The 13,021-nt window shown below is 45.1% G+C and overlaps 2 protein-coding genes across 2 annotated transcripts; both read right to left on the reverse strand.

Moving 5' to 3' along the window:
• Positions 1–1,024: 1,024 nt before the first annotated feature.
• Positions 1,025–3,769, reverse strand: MYF5 (myogenic factor 5). Its single transcript, XM_036301694.1, has 3 exons — positions 3,142–3,769; positions 1,994–2,069; positions 1,025–1,562 (listed from the first exon to the last, which is right to left on the reverse strand). Exons 1-3 carry the CDS (start codon positions 3,640–3,642, stop codon positions 1,372–1,374), a joined length of 768 nt encoding a protein of 255 aa, XP_036157587.1. The 5' UTR covers positions 3,643–3,769; the 3' UTR covers positions 1,025–1,371.
• Positions 3,770–10,996: 7,227 nt separating this feature from the next.
• On the reverse strand, positions 10,997–13,018 carry MYF6 (myogenic factor 6). Its single transcript, XM_036300644.1, has 3 exons — positions 12,242–13,018; positions 11,858–11,948; positions 10,997–11,625 (listed from the first exon to the last, which is right to left on the reverse strand). Exons 1-3 carry the CDS (start codon positions 12,761–12,763, stop codon positions 11,507–11,509), a joined length of 732 nt encoding a protein of 243 aa, XP_036156537.1. The 5' UTR covers positions 12,764–13,018; the 3' UTR covers positions 10,997–11,506.
• Positions 13,019–13,021: the final 3 nt, after the last annotated feature.

The raw sequence follows: 13,021 nt of genomic DNA on the forward strand, positions 1-13,021 counted from the left end.
GCGTGTTTTTTTCTCTCAATGATAAACTTGTGAAAATTGTCCCAATGATAATCTCAACCTAATTTTCCGCATAATTGTTCTATTTTTTTCATCTTAAGGGATGAACAATAAAAGACCCATGCCCACCACACACACACACACACACACACACACACACACACACACACGCAAACTATGCTTAATAAGATCAAACAGGCTGTGAAAAGAAGGAAGCCAATTGCAGTTTGGTTCACTTTACTATATAGTTTGTGTATGTTTTCTTAAAAGCAGCACTTGAACAGTACAAAAAAATCAGTTCAATATTTTTGAATATTTTATTGAAAACAGTAATACATTAATGTATCAAGATTTTTTTCAGGCAAGTAGATAAAGTAAATATTACCTAATTCATGATTTATGATGTACTACAGGTATTAAAATAATGTAATGTTCTTTTTTGTTTAAGCAAATGTTATTGTCCTGAATAATTTCTATCTTCCTCCACACACACACAAACTGACATTATATGGTACAGCACTTAAAGGGACAATTTTATTTAGCAGGTTCCCTTGAAATATTATAAAAATGGAAACATGCTTTTTTTAATTTGAGACATCAACAGGACATAAACTGAGTCCATGAGATGGTAAATATTCAGATTTATCCTCTAAGCCAACTGCTTTGTTATTTTCAGTCCTACCTTAAAGATTTTATGTCAGTGACTATGCTAATTCCATTAAGGGTATTCTTTCAAAAAATCATGAAGCAAAATATTTATTCATTTAAACAATTTTATTTATGGTGGAATTTTCAAAATGTCTTGTATCTTGAAATTATCCACAAAGTACTATTTTGTGCTTACATTAAAAAGATGGATTTCTTGTAAGAAAAGATAAAATATGTACCATTAGACAGTATTATTATATTTTTATTTAATACTATATAACCAAAGGATAAAAACATTAAATATATTTAAAGTTTCCTATAACTGATTTCCAGCTGTTCTAATGGTTTGAAGAAAAAATAAAGATCTAAACACCAGAGATAATATTTGATAAGCGATATTAATAAAAATATAATTTAAACATTGCAACAAGCTACCTTCAATAAGTTGCTCCATATCAGAAATAATATTATTGGAACTAAGTATCTAAAGCAAAGAATAAGAATAAAAGAGTTGAAGGAGGAGAGGAAGGATGAGAAAAGATATAAGTATTAATGGCAATGGTCACTTTTAGTTAAATACATTTCTTACAAAGTGGCAAGATAATATGTACAAATTTACAACTGAAAGGAAATCTTTATATATGAGTCGACTTGCTTTTGGACTCTTTGGGCGTCCTTCTTTCTGTAGGCACTCCTGGAAGAACTGGTGGAAACTAGATTTTTAGTTCATAGCACATGATAGATTAGCCTTGAACTAGAAGCCCCTGGAGTTGCAGGCTGTGAATCAGTGCTGGCAACTGGGGAGAGAGAGGCCGGGTGCTGCAGAGGCAATCCAGGTTGCTCTGAGTTGGTGATCCGATCCACTATGCTGGATAAGCAATCCAGGCTGGATAAGGAGCTTTTATCTGTGGCATATACTATGGATACAAAGAGAAAATCATTAAAAAGAAATTCCCAAATGTATAGCCTTGCTTATGTTGTTGCCCTTTAAACCGTAGTTCAGCTCTTTTGACACCAAGGGGTCAGCTGGTCTCAGAAAGCCTGATGTAGAAATTTTCAACAAATATCGAGCAATTCTTTGGCAGTGACTGTAGGGAGTGAAAAGTCCTTCTAGTACTGCAAGCAAAAGTGCACGTGTGTGTATCTGTTAGGTGGATTTTGATTTTTTAAAAAGTGTGTGTGTGTGTGTGTGTGTGTGTGTGTCCCTTTTGCTCTGCCAAGAACTCTGCATAAGAACCATCAATCTATTCCCTTCCTGGATACTATGGAGAAGGAGGGACTGCTTTGACAAGTTCTAACTGTGAAGGTGAACTTGTCTTTAAACTCTTCTGAAGCCATCAATTCTTACCATTTGGTACATCAGGACAGTAGATGCTGTCAAAACTGCTGCTCTTTCTGGACCAGACGGGGCTGTTACATTCAGGCTGTAATATAAGACACAAAAGAAGAAGCTTGTTTTCAGGTCTTGGCAAAAAATTCTCTGCTCTAGTGTAAGGCAGGGCTTGCCCACCAAGCTCCCTAAACTGACCAATGTCAATCACCTTCATTGCCTTGATTTAGGAAGGGTTAGCCCCACCAAACTGCAAGGGCACCGAGGTCAATCTCTGTGCTTGGACAAGAGGAAAGCAGCAGCCAGGGGGAGAGGGGGTGGAGTTCAGCAGCCATGTGCATTGGGTTAACCATGCAAAATGGATTGGAGTAGAAGGAAGCCACACTAATTCAGGGAGAGAACACTTTCCCAGGGCAAAAACACATTAAAACCTGGCAGTGTTGGAGCAGACGCCCTCTGTAAAGAATGCGTCAACATCTCCTTCCAGCCAGGCCTCGGCAGAGCAGGGACCGCAGCCCATGCATGTCTTTCTGTTTCCTCATTAAGTTACAAACTGTTGGGCAGTGGGGGCTTGAAAGAGATATCCTTAGATGTTAGTATATGACAGGGTCCACTGGCGGTATATTTTGGAAATAAACTGAGTGATGGTGAAATATGTGATTGATCACTCACAGCCACCTATGCCCCAGGACAACTCTCTCCTGCAATGCCCGGCTAGAACCTGCTAGGAAGTCAAAGGAAAGTCCTGTTTAACAGCTGTTTCCTGGCATCTTTCCAAATGAGGCATCTCTCTTCTCTTACAGCAGTGGTTCTCAACCTTGGCTGCACATTAGAATCACCTGGGAATCTTTTTAAAATCCTGATTTCCGGGCCTCATCCTCCGGAAATTTTGTTTCTTTGTTATGGGGTGGGGCCACAACATTAGTAACAAAGAAACAGAATTTCCGGAGGGCGAGGCCCAGAAATCAGGATTTTAAAAAGATTCCCAGGTGATTCTAATGTGCAGCTAAGGTTGAGAACCACTGTCTTACAGCCACTACCATCCCACCCCCAACTGCCAACAAAATAATCACTGAACATTTAGCTGCCACACCTGGTTTAAAGGACATATAAGGAGTGTGGGGAAAGATAGGGGTGCCTGGCTAAGTACCAGAGCTGTCCCTTACCATGCCGTCGGAGCAGTTGGAGGTGGGGCTGGCGGGCTCGGAGCAGCTCTGTCCCGGCATGCCGTAGTAGTTCTCCACCTGCTCTCTCAGCAGCTCCTGCAGGCTCTCTATGTAGCGGATGGCATTCCTGAGGATCTCAACCTTGGGCAGCCTCTGGTTGGGGTTGGTCGTGGTGCACCTCTTGAGCGTCTCGAAAGCCTGGTTGACCTTCTTCAGGCGTCTCCGCTCGCGCATGGTGGCCGCCTTCCGCCTGTCCATGGTGGTGGACTTCCTCTTGCATGCCTTGCAGGCCCACATGAGGCAGTGGCCGGCCTGGTGGTGGCCCGAAGGTGCTCGCACGTGCTCGTCCTCGTCGGAGCCCTGCAGCTCTGCTTTGTGCGCCCCGAAGGCAGCCACCTGAGGCTCAAACTCGTCCCCGAACTCGCCCTCGGGGGACGGGATGCAGGAGCCGTCGTAGAAATACTCAGAAGGCGAGAACTGGCAGCCTTCCATCATGTCCATCCTCTGTGGCGACGCCGGCGGTGCACCTGGACAGCAGCGAGAGGGATGGGGAGAAACTGGAGCCTGGTGCCTCCGGGGCCGGCAAACCCGGCCAGGCTCCGAGGATCCCGGGTCGGTTTCTCTGGTAATTAACAAAGGCAGACGCCTGGCGGCCCGGGTCGGCCTGGCCGGGGTTAGGGCTCCTTATATATTCTTGAGGGAGGGAGGCCGGCCCCAGTGGCCAGGCACTATTAGCATATCCCACCGCAACCCCCGCCGGGGCTGTCTGGGCAAACCCCCGCCTACCCTCCAGAGACAATTTGCTGTTCGCTGCCCCTTTGACGCTAATGGTTTTACTGCCTTTCTGCCGGGCGGGGGGACGGTCCCCGACCCGCTCACTTGCACTCTCTAGATTGGTTCGCTTACAAAGGGTTGCACACAAAAGAAACGAAGGAATTCCAACTTTTGGCCATTGCGCGCACAATTTGGAAAATGTAAAAGCCCACCTGCCTACCCACGCCTGGACGAAAGGAATCACCTCATTCTTAAGCGTTTGTTTCTCTTTTTAATGGACTTTAGTTATCTCGGGATTTCTTTATGACAGTGGACCGGAATAACAGTTGCTAAAAACTTGAATGGACACTTTCAGTCATGGGCTGAGTTTGAATGGTTCCATTTCGTTTTGATCAGATGGTCATTTTCTCAGTCCTGTGTGATTGGGGGCAGGCGGGAGCTCTGCGTTCTCTCTGCGTGTCTATTCATCTACAAGGAGGTGTGCTCACGGGCCAGGTGATGGGGAAAGTCCTCCTTCCTTTCCCCCTTCCGCACGCCTTTCAGGAGCGCCTCCTCCTACGAGGCCTTCCCTAGACCGCATCGGGCCTGCGCTCCGCACAGCCGCATCTCTGGCATTTGCATGAGAAGAAACGTAGTTTTAGAAGGTGAACTCCCTTCCCAGGGGCGCGTCTCCTTTCTCCCCCTCTTTCTGCCCCGCCCTGTCCCTTCCACAGACTAAACAGCCAAGCCGAGCTTTGGGGTCGCTAATTTTCTGCTTTCAGGCAAACTAACACCGTTACAGATGCATCCCAGCTGCCAGTACAGCGATCCCTCTCAGCTCGTGTAAAATTTCCAGCTCAAACCCTGAGCAACTTCACACACTCCCGCGATAAAAGCCTCCCCAAAAAGCCATCCTCAGAGGGCCTTTGAAATTTTGGTGGGTAGAAGAGGAGAGAGGAGGGCTGTCACTTAAGCAAGAATAAATCTATTAATCAGCTTTTGCCAGTCCTCCTCTGTCCTTAGCCCACGTCAGATCACTAGGGGTTGGGGGTCCTGCTGCTTATCGGTAGGAAAAACAATTGATTAAGGTTTACACAAACAGACTTAAGTAGGCTGGGGTTTTGGATCAGAGCTTGCAGTCCCTGTTAAAACAGGAGAGATTGTTCTCACCCGGGTCTACAGTAAGTGTGGTGGCTCCAAAGTTACTTGGGGTTGTGTGGTGCTTTCCTTTCTACGACTTTTCCTGAAATTATTTTCCTAAAGGAACCCTGACTGGTTGATCTCATGTCCGCAGGGGCCAGAGAAGTGCTAACTTCCCAGGGTGAGATCCGCTCTCCAAAATGAAGGCCGCGAAAACCAGGGGCGGGAGAGTGCCAGGCACTAAGGTTTGCTACAGGGTGCTGGTAGCAGTCCCTTGCCCAGGTTTTGTCATCCCTAAGGCAAAGACACCGCTACCACCACACTTTGAACACCCAATTGTCTGGCCAGTGGGAAATCCGTCCGACCTTATTTAGGACTATTAGCAAGTGGATGCCTTTGACATGAATAGAGTACCCAGGGCTACAGCAGATAACAGAATCAGTGTCCTCAAGGACGCAGGAGGAATGAAGGCTGTATCCACCCAGGTAAAAACATTCGCATCTGTGCACGTTGCTGCCTCTGAAATACTATAGTGGGGAGATATTCTCACCCAGGGATTCTCGGCCAGATCCCACAGGTTCTGGCCCGCAGCAATGCCAGCACTTTCTCTGGCGATGGAGCTCAGATGTTAGCACACTGGCCTAAGCTCAACGGAGTTATGTGCAGGTTTATGATTTGGGCAAAAATAAAGTTGCTCTTAACGTTTAGGTGGGAGATAGAAGTTGGACTCCTGCAAGCCTTCCAGCTGATTTCTTTCCTCAAGGCACCGAATGTGCTTTGTACCCAACCCCTCAGCGTGGGATATTTGTAGCAAACAATTATTAAGACTTTTCTATTTGCCGAAGCACGCTCTCAATCAACCCTACCCACGTATTTATTCATTCGTTTGCTCCTTCCAATGATACTATGGGAACTACTTGTTTTTAGATTCACTTTTTAAAGAGGGTAACCAAAGCTCAACGAGGAGGTAGTCATTTGCCACAGGCCACACAGTATTGGCAACTAGGCATTCCTTTGTCTAACTTAGGCTTCTGAAGGTGAAATGTGTTTGTGTCTTTTTCTCCCGACTCAGGCACCCTGCGCCTGCTTCGCGCTGCAGAGCAGAAACTCCAGAAGCTCGCCGAAGTGGGATGTCTTGCCCTGCACTCGGGTGTGGGGAGGAAGCTGCCACTCCAAGTCTCTGTCAGTAGTGGCAGTTCTCAGAGTCAGTGCTGTCTTTGGTAAGGTGATCTCCAAACAGATTTACCGGCGTGCGGCCGGCGAGGGGAACTAAAGAATCCAAGAAAACACAAGAAAACACAAGAGCCTGGTGGCTTAATGGGACTTGCTGGGCGGGGAGACAGGGTCCTGGGTTGAGGAGCCTTGGGATTCAAGTGCTGAAAATAGGGTCTCAGAGCACCAAAATAAGAGAGAGAGAGAGAGAGAGAGAGAGAGAGAGAGAGAGAGAGAGAGAGAGAGAGAGAGAGAGAACTTTTAAACTGCTGACTGCTGTCAGGGGCCAGAGGAGAAAGATAAAAAAAATAGGAGGCAGTATACATAGGAAGCCAGCACCTCAGAGATGCCTAGGGCTCCCAAATTCAGGAGAGGTCCCGCTGCTCTTTTCCTAGGGAAAACATGTGAGAGAAAAATGGGAAACTGGGTGAGCGATACAGAGAAAAAAAATATTTTCTGAGTGGAGAAGTTGAACAGAGAAATATGAAAAAGTTAAAAACCACTTAAAAATACCTGCTGGTTATTGGGGTATTCTCTTTTACTCAAAATCAGATTAGATTCTGGCTTTTGTTCCTCATAGAAAATAATAAAAATACAAACTCTTTTCTACTATTTCTCTAGAGAAGTGGGACCTCTTACAGTAGAGAAAACTCACATGTGTTTAATTAAGTAATCAGGTTGTTAGAAATGATATGCAGGCGTTGCTAGGGAAGCCCCAGATCAGGCAGATGAGGGGAAGAACACCAAGCTCTGGCCTGTTCTTATAAATGAAAGCCCACCAGGGTTCTGGTGAAGTAGACAGATTACTTAAATTTTGCATTTTACGTTCTTAATAACAATAAACACGTTTGATTTTCTTATAAGGTAGACTTATAAGAAGGTTTTAATTGCATAGACCTTTAAGTAATCATCAACTTGTTTTTGTTGTGTGTGTGTGTGTGTGTGTGTGTGTGTTTTAAGGTAAACTATTTTAGTTGAAGCATTATGGCAACAATCTTAGTGTTGATGGACAGACAACACCCGCAAAATGATGCTCAGAGCTTCCTTTACTAGTAAAATTTGCCTACCTTAGGAAGTCTACATACTTCTCTTAGTTGGAGAAGATATACCCAGAGAGATACATCCATTTCAATTCACTTCTGCCTCTACCTGAGACACTGTCAACTCTTGGACAAAAGGAGTTGTTCCAGAAATTTTTGCTTATTATATATGAGTGCACAATGTGCTAAACAATTTCAAACTGCCATTAGCTCTGGGAACCAGAAACACCTAAGTAAACACATTAGTACCTGCCAAAGCTGCTGGAAAAATTTGTGGAGAAGACAGCTGAGGAAGACATTGGCCTCTGCTTGAATTCGAAGGCTCCCAGGAGAGATCAAAGGCCTAAGGAAGGACTTGCAGCAGCCTTGAGAGTAGAGAAAGTCGCCAGTTCTGGCAACATTATCTTGGTTCCAACAACAAGCACGGCATAGCCATTCCATCTCATAAGCTGACTCTGAACAAGGCTAACAAAATTGCTTTTTTCAGAATAAAACCTCTAGGACCAAGGGTCATCTTTTCTAACACTTCTTTTGAATTTAAGGGAGTCACTACGGGGTCTGTTGGGGAAATGTCTTGATGGGTTGGCTCTTTGAGGAAAAACCATGTTATTGCTAATTTATTAATGCATTAAATTAGGAAATGATATGTTCAAAGTTTAAATTAAAATACTTAAAAATATTTTTAGCTATGATTTTCTGGGAGGATGATTTTGAGATAAATAAGTGGGATAAAATATTACTTAGAGAAAGTACAAATAAATGCATTGTAACTTTAAGTAAAAAATACCTTTAGGTTAAAAGTTACTTTAGCAACCCAAGACTTCTCTGGCAGTCACAAGAGTAGGTGGGAACAATGAATTTCAGCACCAACTCCCACCCTGCCCCAAACATGTGAAAAAGTAAAAAAAAAAAAAATTATATTAGACATAAGTGAATTTCTACTACCTTCAGGCTTGGAATTCAATGATTCAGGTGTGATAATTAAAGATAGAGAAAGCTGACATTTCATGTTTTGCAAATTATTTCTATAGTAATATAAAACAGAAAATCACTCCTTATTTCATACTTGATAACTTTATGCCTGTCTCTGAGAGGAGGGTCAGTTTAAATCCCAAATTACTGATCTTTACCAAGTTATTACATCTTGATTTTCTGCTTCCATGGTCCTATTTGTTTTGGCTTTGGCCTTAATAAAGATTGTCATCATTAATGTCCAATGAAAACACTTTAATTGCAAACACACCAAGGATTTCATTGGAAAGCCTAACATGTTAACTATATAGCAATGGAGGTCACATGAAGTCTTTGGGAAATATTTGCTCTATTTAACGAAGAGACTTCTGTAGGCAAACTTATTCTAAACAATTTCTCAAATTACCCAACTAGGAGAGATAGAGAGGATTTGGTTTGCAAAGACTGAATCAAATCTATCAGCAAGTAAAGTCCATGAACTGAAAAAAAGCATTCTGCTACTGAGCAGTTTAAAATGCAAATTTTATAAATATGTGTGCAATCATAAATTAGTTCACTTGGTCGATTATGATATTTGATTTCACTATGGCATGAACTTGATTTTTTAAAAATATAGGCGTGTGTGTGTATATACACACATTTCAGGGAAAAGCCTTATTGAGTCTCAGGAAAAAACACACACATAGATACCTAAAAAGGGTGATTAGTGGTTATACACACCTCCAAGACATATTCACACATGTCCTGATTGGATCATTTGAAATGCTTTCCCACTTATTTTTAAATTAAATTACTACTCTAAGGTAGAGTTTACTAGCTAATCTTTCTTGAGACATAGTTTTTGGTAAATAATTGCCAAAGAGAACCAAATTATTCCACAGACAATGAATGTTCCTTCATATTCACCAAGGCTTCTTTTTTGGGGTGCATGGTGGTTGGGAGAACAAGCCTTTGATATCAGCTGGCTCTGAGTCCTGGTTCTATACTTACAAGAACCTCTCTGCCCCAAAGAGTCCTTTTCCCTAAACTAGATGTGACAATAGTACTTCTCTTGCAGCCTGTTGTGAGATTATATGAGCTAATATGTAAAATGCTACAAAAGGCTCATTCAGGTTGCTCTTGGTCTCATTGTCAAATATACTTTCCCCTACAAAGACTGGATCAGAAGGAACTGTGGCTTTTGGTGGGAGAAAAGCCTCTTGATGGTCCATTTATATTTATGAATGAAAAACAGAGAGTTGGCATAGAGTGTTTATATTGCACCCTCTTTTTTCTAAGCAGCTTACGTGGGCTATCTCAGTGAATCCCGACAGCCCCAGGAGTTGAGCACTATTATTATCCCCATTATTTTATAAATGAAGAAATGGCCGAAGAGAGCAGCAATTACAGTCCAAGGTTACCCAGTAGCAGCCTGCATTCAGTCTAGTTTGTCAGCACCCACAGAGGCCGTTTACAAAATCCACTAACACTCCCGCCTGCTCTTCTCAAACCTTTGAGAGGGATTACATGTCAATGTCAGTTTTCGCTGTGAAACTTCCTGCATTTTAAAAGCATTCTAGGAGAAATTTGAGGCTCAGAAAACAAAGTGACCATCACCCTCAGAGCGGCCCTTTGAGATGGAAAAGGGGGCAATTCCTGCTCCAGGCCTGAAGGGGGCGCTGCCTGTGGCGGTATCTGAAACTGTGTTGTGCAACAGGAAGGTCCCGAAGGGCGTGTTAGGAAGCAAGGTTGGGCTGGGAAATACTGAATTCAATTTGATTTTCACATTTTCCACCTGAGGACGGACTAGCGGTGAGGATAAAGAGGGAAGGGAGGAGTGGGGAGGGGGAGTCCACCGGAAGGTGCCATTTACAGAATGCAAGAGAGAAGTCGTGATTCCAAAGAAATGGCTCGCCCCTCTCCTCTGCTTTACTTCCCACTGCGATTCTTGGTGGTCGCTCCTGCCTGAGGTTACAGGATAAACAAACCTGGCACACGTTGTAAAATCCTCACCCTGAGGAGCTCCTGGGGAGGCAAGCCTCTCTGGGGCTTTGCTATTTGGCCCAGCTAAGAGGTTTCATGTGTGTTGTTGTTGTCCTTTGCCCTCAGCATTTAACCCTTCCCTCTCTTGAAGCAACCCTTCCTCACCCCACCTCAATAGGTTGTCTCCTTCTTTTCTCTTTCTAGTTGGAACACTAACCCAGGCCACACAAGGCCTTGAGGATAGTCCGGTCTTCTAGCCACCAGTTTAGTTCAAGAAAACTGGGGAGGGTCCCTGAGACCCGGCAGTGCAGCCCCTGGGGGCTCCAGGTCAATGCTTTTTATGCAAGGGCGGGGGCCTGGAGAAAGTCAAAGAGGGAAAGTCATTCGGCCTAAATTAGCTGGAGATCTTTTAGAAAAACAAGCGAAGAATTTTGGTGTGGCAATTTCTTGCAACAATGAGATTTTACTGGATTGAAAAGTCAGTCAACTTTGGGTAAGCAAGTCTCACCCAGAGCTCCAGGTACAGGACAGAAACAGAACGAGAAAGTATGCTGATACAAGAAAAAAAGGACATTTTCCTTCTGGATATTCCTCACGTATAGAAAAGCAAACAGTTTAATTCAGACATAGAAAAACAACCCATTTTCCTTCCTTTAAATCAGGCTTTAAGAAATTACCCAGATAAATGGGCTGGTGTGATGTCTAAATTAAAATATGGCTCTCTATATACCTCAAGCATATTTTTTTTCAGCTGAATCAAAATAGGGACAACTTTATTCATACAGAAACTCATTTTTAATATTACAATACCAGGATCCTCTCACATTGTATATACAATACATCTGTTACTTTACAATATATATTTCTTAGGTTTACATATAAAATGAAAGTACTAAGATTATTTACAAATATACATTCAATACCCCTAACATTTAAATGCAACGTTCCCACTTTGTATTAGACAGGAATGAACTTCGTTTGATCATGGCACAAAAGAATCACCGTAATAAAAGTAAATATATTATAAAACCAACCAAACAGTAGCAAAGTAAGGCTGCTAGACCTACGCCACTCGCTGTTCCAAAAAATTAAAGCCCAGAGCCCAAAGGCATCCGAGCGTGCACAACAGTTTCGGAGAAGTTTCTTTGTGTCTCCTTCCCTTTCATAAACTTCTGCGGTCTGGGTTTCTAAACGTGAATGTAAAGTGAACTAATCCGAAGGATTAGTCGAAGGAGGGAGGGTGGGATCTCCCTGCTGCCGCGATCATCCCAAACGCCGGCTCCCAGTTACTTCTCCACCACCTCCTCCACGCAGGGGAGTTTACGCTCCTCCGAGGAAATACTGTCCACGATGGAAGAAAGGCACCGAAGGCTGCTTGAGGCCGAGGAATCAATGCTTGTCCCTCCTGAGCACAGAAAACACACAAACATAGCAGCCAAGGAAGGCAGAAGAGGCAGCCCCGCGCCCGGCTCCAGGCCTCTCAGGCAACCCGGGGGCGCAGGGTCCCCGCGCGAAAAGAGCGCACTTCTCCCCGGGCGCGCGCGTCCCTGCTGTGGATCTGAGCCTGGCCTGCCCGGCGCGAGCAACCAGCCCCCTCCCGGGGTGTTCCCTAGCGCGGCGCCCCTGCTTTCACTTACCTTCTTTGGCAGTGATCACGAGCCCCCTGGAATGATCCGAAACACTTGGCCACTGGGAGCTGCAGGTGCGCAGGAAATCCGCACCCTCGAGCTGGAGAAAAACCAAGGCAGCAGATTAGAAAATAAACATCGGTTCCGGGGATGGGGGTGCCTTTGTGGGGTTGTCTCCCCTGCTTCCTCGGGCCGGGCCGGGTGCGCATTTCCTGCCTATTGCAGGCACCCCGTGTCCAGGGGTCACTGGGGGTTCATTAGAGAGGGAGCTGGAGGGGCGGGCGAGGAAGGGGGACGGGGAAAGAGACCCAGCAGCTGGATGGGAAAGCCCCAGGGAAAGCGGCTAATCAGACTCTGTATGTATTCCCCTGCCTGGGCAGCATGTGGCCTTACATTCTCTTGTTTGGGTCTGTAGTTAAAGGGGTCCACCCCCAGCTCCTGCATTTTCTCCTGCTGATCCAGGCGGTGCAGCAGGTCCTGCAGTCGCTCAATGTAGCTGATGGCGCTCCGCAGAATCTCCACCTTGGGCAGCCTCTGGTTGGGGTTGGCCACAGTCCTTCGCTTCAGAGCCTCGAAGGCCTCGTTGATTTTCTTTAGCCGCCTCCTCTCGCGCAGGGTGGCGGCTTTCCGTCTGTCGGTGGGGGCAGATTTTCTCTTGCAGGTCTTACAAGCCCAGATGAGGCATTGGCCCGGACAGTGGGGAGGCTGTAGGCCTGGGGGCGCCAGGACGTGTTCCTCTCCGCTGCTGCTGTCGCTCCCAGCTTCTGGGGGCATTTGGTCCTGGCAGGGGGATAGGGTACCATCGCTCCCTGGATACAAAGGAGAGCCCTCTGCCACTTCTAAGGGCTGCAGGGTAACATTTTCCCCGTCCAAGTAAAAGAAATAGGAGCCAGTTTCAAAAAGGTCCATCATCATGTTCTCCTCCTTGGCCTCTGACTCAGTCTGAACTGGGTGATGGGCTCAAAAACCCAGAGGAACCACCCAGATGGCATTTAATTAGTGCGGTGACATAAGTCACCCCAGCTTTATATATAGTAGCTCCTGAAACTCAATCCAACTTTTAGCTGTCATGGAGCATCGGTCTCCCAATGTGGTTACAGCCAGTGCTCTCTAGAACATCTAGTCTGAAAGAAAACTGAGAAGTGTCACCCCCAGAATGAGGTGTCAATCTAC

Source organism: Myotis myotis, unplaced genomic scaffold (genome assembly GCF_014108235.1).
Source record: "Myotis myotis isolate mMyoMyo1 unplaced genomic scaffold, mMyoMyo1.p scaffold_m19_p_3, whole genome shotgun sequence".
Lineage (NCBI taxonomy): Eukaryota > Metazoa > Chordata > Mammalia > Chiroptera > Vespertilionidae > Myotis > Myotis myotis.